Below are 6,493 nucleotides of genomic sequence, written 5' to 3'. Positions count from 1 at the left end.
CAGCCAGTGAGCGGGAACCGGTCTGTATGTGGGATCCGAACCCTCGGCGGGAGCACCGCTGTGCTTCCCAAACAGCGCACTAGCGCAGTGCGCCACCGGGCCGGCCCTACAGTAAGTATTTTTTAAATAAGAAAAAAGTCTAAAAAAATCACATGGGTCAGATGATTTTCAACAAGGATACCAAGACAATTCAATGGGGGAAAACTGTCTTTTCAACAAATGATTATAGAACAACCATATAGCCATATACAAAAGGATGAAGTTGGACCCCTATCTCACACCATATACAAAAATAAACTCAAAATGGATCATAAACCTAAACCTAAATGTAAGAGCTAACATTGCAAAAGAGAAGAGCTGTAAAGGAAAATATAGGAGTAAACCTTCCTGACCTTGTTCAGAAAATGGTTTTCTTAGATACAAACCAAGAGCACAAATGACAAAAGAAAAAAATAGATAAATTAGAGAACCAAAATTTAAAACCTTTATGCTTCAAAAGACACCATCGTATACGATCCAACAATCCCACTACCAAGTATATATCCAAAGGAAAGGAAATCAGTATGTTGAAGAGATATCTGCACTTCCACGTTCACTGTGGCATCATTCACAATAGCCAACATATGGAACCAACTGAAGTGTCCTTCAACAGATGAATGGGTAAAGAAAATGTGTTATATTTACACAAGAGAATACTATACAGCCATAAAAAAAATGAAATCCTGTCATTCATAGCAACATAAATAAGCTTGGAGGACATTATGCTAAATGAAGTAAGTCAAGAACAGAAAGAGAAATACCACATGTTCTTACTCATATGTGGAAACTAAGGAAGCTGAATGCATGAAAGTAGAGATATACATATAAACAATTCTTACAACTCAACAATAACAAGACAACCCAGTTAAAAATGATCAACGAATCTGAGGAGACATTTCTCCAAAAAAAGACATACAAATGGCCAATAAGCACATGAAAAGATACTCAACATCATTAGTCATTAGGGAAATACAAATCAAAACCATAATGCAAAAATCACTTTGTACACACTAAGAATGGCTACAGTCAAAAAGGCCAACAATAACAAGTGTTCGCAAGGATGTGGAGAAATCAGAACCCTTAAACATTGGTGGTGGGACTGTAAAATGGTTTACAAAAAATGAAAGATAGAGCTACTATATAATCCCTCAAGACTACTCCTAGGTATATACCCAAAAATAATTGAGAACAATACTCAAATACATGTGTATATATGTTCACAGTAGCACTACTCACAATAGCCAAAAGGTAGAAAGAGCCCAAATGTCCATCAATGGACGCATGAATAAATAAAATGTGATATATGCATGCAATGGTATACTATTCAGCCATAAAAAGAAATAAAGCACTTATACATGCTACAAACTTTATGCTAACTGGATCAACCTGGAAAACATTATGCTAAATGGAAGAAGCCAGACACAAAAAGTCAAACATTGTATGATTCCATTTATATGAAATGTTCAGAACAGCCTTTATGCTAACTGGATCAACCTGGAAAACATTATGCTAAATGGAAGAAGCCAGACACAAAAGGTCAAACATTATATGATTCCATTTATATGAAATGTTCAGAACAGATGAATCCGCACAGACAGAATGCAGATTGTTGGTTGCCAGGAATTGGGGGAGGGAAGGAATGAGGAATGGGAGTGACTGCTTAATGGATATTAGGTTTTACTTTAGAGTGATGGAAATGTTTTGGAACTAGATGGAGGTGGTAGTTGCACAACATTGTGAATGTACTAAATGCCATTGAATTATTCCCTCTAAAATGGTTAATTTTATATTGTGTAAATTTTACCTCAATAAATTTTTTTCAAAAAGGTTAAGAAAGAACGGTCCTTTGATTTTAAAATTTTAATAAATTATATAGTAATTCTTAAAACCAAAGTAAACCACTGAAGTTCTTTTTGTTTTGTTTTTGCTTGCTTTGGTTTGGTTTTATTTTTGGCAACTGGCCAGTACAGAGATCTGAATCCTTGACCTTGGTATAACAGCACCACACTCTAACCAACTGACCTAACTAGTCAGCCCTGAAATTTTTTTCTGTGTACAAACAATACCCTCCAAGATACCAAAGGACATTCATTAGCATTAGCCTTTGTCTCTCAGCACTGTCTACCGACCTGTCTTAATCCCCTTCCAAGATGTAAGCCTCTCAGGAATACAGCCCATTTCTCACTTTACCCTGTGTCCCCAGTGTCCAGCACTTGTCTTGGAGAGGATGCCTCTGTGAATATTTATTGAACTGAACTGGCCTGCAGATGAGGGTCCCAGGATCCACCACCAGCCACCAGCTCTGAGCACTGACCTGTCCTCGTGGATGTAGGCCAAGTAGAAGAGGAGCAGGATGCAGAACTGTCTCTGGCGAGCAGCTCCCTCCACATACTGGCGATCAGACAAAAAGGCAAGGCTTTCAGGACCCCTGCTGCTTATCTGGGGCAGCCCATGGTGCAGGAACTCAGACACTGTAGAGAGCTCTGGGGAAGGAAAAGGCAAGGGAAAGCCACACAAAGAACACAGGAGAGCAGGTAATAATACAAGTACCTCCTGCATGCACAGAACTGCATGGGGCAGCAAGTGTACATGCAGTATAGAAGAAATCAGAGGTTCCTCTTCCTTTATGCAGCTTTCAACCTACCAGGAGAGACTAAAGTTAACATGTGGAAGGACATAGACATGTCTCAAAAATGCTACACTCATTTATTCATTCATTTGACATACAAGTATGTTCACTGAGTGGCTAATCTAGGCCAGGCTGTGACACCCAGGCCCTACCTCCAGGAGCTGGAAGCTGTTGGTTACAAGGCTCTAACCAACTGAGCTAGGAGCTGGAAGCTGTTGGGATGAGACAGATAATGAGACAGGCAATTATAGGACATGTGATCAATGCCAGGCTCCAGTGCGGAGTGACTCAGGCTACCTGGAGAGGGAAGTACAAGCTCAAAGAGGAGGTAACTGTGGAGGGTGAACAGAAAACAGGCAGAGAAGGGAGGGAAGAGAATCCAAGTTACAGGAAGCAAGGTGTTCAGAGGCCTGAAGGCACGACAGGACACATCGTTTTTCCGTTCAGTGTGACTGGGCGGTCAGTGAATAGATGTGGAGTGTCAGGAGCTACGGAACACTGTGATGTAATCTGCAGCTAGACTGTGAAAGACCTCAAATGCTACTTAAAGAATTTGGATTTTATCCTGAGGGCAGAGATTCCTAGATTTCTTACGAAACCTCTGTTTCATAAAAGAAGGAGTATTTAGAGGAGTATTTAAAAGAACTGGAAAGAAAAGGACTTCAGAGTTTAAAATTTGAATAAAGTCAACTTAATGGAAAATTCACTACATTACCCTTATTTTCCACATTTCAGCATAGATGAGAGAAAACTCCATTTACTATTTGATACAGACCAATGTGTGGGGTCTATGGCTGAAGGCGAGGGAAGTCAAGATGTTAAGACTTGGTTTTCAGGTAGATCCTTCCAGCAGTGAGTGGAGACTGGCTGGAGGATGAGAGACTAAAAGCAGGGACCCAAGTTGGAGGTCAATGGAAAGAATTCATTCTGCCAAAGCAGCAGACCCAGGGCCAAGTCCTGGGTAAATGGAGGGTAAGGATGGGGAAATCCCACAGCAGTTTGGTAGCAGAGTCAGGTCGCGTCTAATTCCAAGTTCAGGGCTTTTTCCACCAAAGCAAACTATGATCAATATGATAACAATGAAACAAATATCCTCAAGCCTCTCATGTCTGCCTGTCCTTCCCCCAATACATAAAAGAAAGAAGCGGTCTGCATAGAAGTGAGGTCTGCTGTGCTTCCTGGCGTTCTGAGATTTGACAAGATTTCAGTGTCTATGGAAGCAAATGTGTGGGGCTCCTCTGTTCTGACAAGCAAGGGAGCTGCCAGCCGCAATGGAGCCAAAACTCTGAGCATGAGAAGCCACTGTGATGTGGCTGACAAACAGTCATACGCTACCATAACAGAAGCTGTAGTGCTTGGGCCGGCCGGTGGCACACTCGGTAGAGTGCGGTGCTTGGAAGCGCGGCGGTGCTCCCACCGAGGGTTCGGATCCCATATAGAGACCGGTCCGCTCACTGGTTGAGCGCGGTGCGGGTGCGACACTGAGGGTTGCGATCCCGTTGCCAGTCACGAAAAAAGACAAAAAGAAAAAAAAAAAAAAAAGAAGAAGCTGTAGTGCTATTCTCTCTGCAGGCCATGCCATGCCTGAACAGGTAGACTGCTGGACACCATGCAGAGAGGAGTGGCCAGTGTAGTGAGAGAACCAGGAGCCAAGCCTGGAAGTAATGGAAATGCTCACCTGGGCTTCTGTCTCTCACTGAGAAAGATGAAAGAGAGGTTTAGGGAGTGGGAGGAGAAGACACAGAATCTTCATAAATGCAAAAAGAGGAAACACAGCAAGCACCAAGTCTAACCCACAAAGAAGGTATAATATTTGTTGAGTGAATAAATAAAACAATGATTAAATAGTTATATGTTATACCAGCGAAGAGTTCTAAAATAGAGCAACTCTTAGAGCACAGAACATATTGTAATCACCACCGTATCCACAGTAGACTTGGCCTCCCTGGCATGAAACAGAAGCTCAATGAATGTTCAATAAAAAGAAAAACATCAGCTCTCAGCCCTGCACCTGCTGTTCCTGCTGCCTAGCATTAGGCCTCATAGCTAGCTTAACATCAGCAAAGCCAGTTAAGCAACTCCCCCCCTCCCTTCTCTCCCCCTCCCTTTTCCCTTCTCTGCTCCGGGAACTGAGCAACAAAATTCCTCCCCTGGGAAGGGGTAAATATGACCGTTATCATCAAAGGAACGTCTTATGGGCTGCTGTAGCTGGCTTTGGGCTGGAGCGCTTTGCACTGATATAGTAACGACACTAATTAGAAGCCTATGCCCTAACCGACCAGGTGTTGGCAGGCTACAAGGGCTGTGTCACCTTGCATACCACTGATTATGAAATTGCCCATTACTCTGCCAGAACCCTCAAAGGCTTATAAACCCCTGCTTTCCCTGGTTTGGGGGAACTGCTCAGTCTCCCCTCCACATTAGTGAAATAAAGCTTTTTGGCTGAAATAGAATCTGTCTCAGGTCTCTCTCTCCCTTTTCTCTGTCTCGCCGAACCTAACACCTAGATCCTGCATGGCCCTCCTTCGCTTCACTCAAATCTTTGCTCAAATGCCACCTCCTTACAGAAGCCTTCCTTGACCACACTATCTAACACATATTGCCTCCCCTCCATCTCCCTCTATCCCTTTGCCCAGTATTATTTTTTTCACAGCCCCTCTCTGTCCATGACATTGTATCTATTTGTTTATTGCCTGCCTCTCTCACTCCATGAAAGCAGGGCTTTGTATCTCTAGCTCTTTCACCAGCTCCCAGAATAGAGTCTGGCACAAAGTAGATGCTCAAGAAATATTTCTTGAATGAATGAACAAAGAAATGGAACAGACTATTCAAGCTATAGTGAGCACTGGAATCTAGAGGTGAACAAGCAGACAGAAAGGGACTTGGTATGGGGATACTGCAGAGATGGTTGGGAGGAAGAAAATGGACTTGATGAGCTTTAAGGTCTTTCTCGACTCTTAGAGTCTAAGGTGCCAGGAATCTTGGATTCCATTGTTTTCTGATTCTATTATTTAACCTGCTTAGGAATCTGCCTATAATTCCATCATTCCATGACTCCTCTGGGCAAAGAGGAATAAGGCAAAGAGATATTATTATTATTATTATTATTTTTTTTTTTTTTTGGCAACTGGCTAGTACCAGGAACTGAACCCTTAGACCTCGGTGTCCCAAGGCTGTGCTCTAACCAACTGAGCTAACCAGCCAGCCCGAGACTCCATTACTGTACTGACTCACAACCCAGCAAATCAGCAAGGCATCCAGACTGTAAAGACCACCACAGACCTCATGAGTGGTGAAACTGCAGCATCTTACCTTCTTGGGAAGGTGGTCCTGTCTTCTCTAGAGATGAGAGGAGGTTGAGGCACATGTTGTAGAGGAAATTGGAACACACCTGGTTTAGAGCTGAGTAACTTAGAGGCAGAAGAGAGAACAAAAGAAAAAACATTGCTACTTTGACTCAAACAACATTATTCCTACCATATGCCTGAACACCACTGCTTTGTGCCACAGCCCAATGAAATTCTAACCATGACCATGGTAGAAGAGGTCCTGAGGTGATTACGAAAAGTAAATATGGAACCTACTGCCCACAGCTGCAACTTAAGCACTTCACCCATATAGGCATTCACTAAAAATTTACTTAAAAAAATAAATCAGGGGCCGGCCCGGTGGCACACTGCTACAGTGCGCCGCTTGGGAGCGTGGCGGCGCTCCCACCAAGGGTTCGGATCCCACATACAGACCAGCCGCTCACTGGCTGAGCGAGGTGCGGGTGCAACACCGAGGGTTGTGATCCCGTTGCCGGTCCCGGTCCGGTACGGGCGC

The 6,493-nt window shown here is 43.2% G+C and overlaps 1 protein-coding gene across 1 annotated transcript in view; it reads right to left on the bottom strand.

The window, feature by feature from the left end:
- The window catches only part of MEI1 (meiosis inhibitor 1), a 98,465-nt gene that overhangs the window by 37,481 nt on the left and 54,491 nt on the right, over nt 1-6,493 (bottom strand). Inside the window, exons 18-19 of the mRNA XM_008574472.1 lie at nt 5,981-6,078; nt 2,350-2,522 (exon numbers count right to left, since the gene is read on the bottom strand). Of these exons, the coding sequence (XP_008572694.1) occupies nt 2,350-2,522; nt 5,981-6,078 (271 nt within the window). The remainder of the gene's footprint in view (nt 1-2,349; nt 2,523-5,980; nt 6,079-6,493) is intronic.

This window comes from Galeopterus variegatus, unplaced genomic scaffold, assembly GCF_000696425.1.
Source record: "Galeopterus variegatus unplaced genomic scaffold, G_variegatus-3.0.2 Scaffold55, whole genome shotgun sequence".
Classification (NCBI taxonomy): Eukaryota; Metazoa; Chordata; class Mammalia; order Dermoptera; family Cynocephalidae; genus Galeopterus; species Galeopterus variegatus.
Note: the sequence above shows the minus strand (reverse complement) of the source record. Positions and strands in the feature narration are given on the sequence as shown.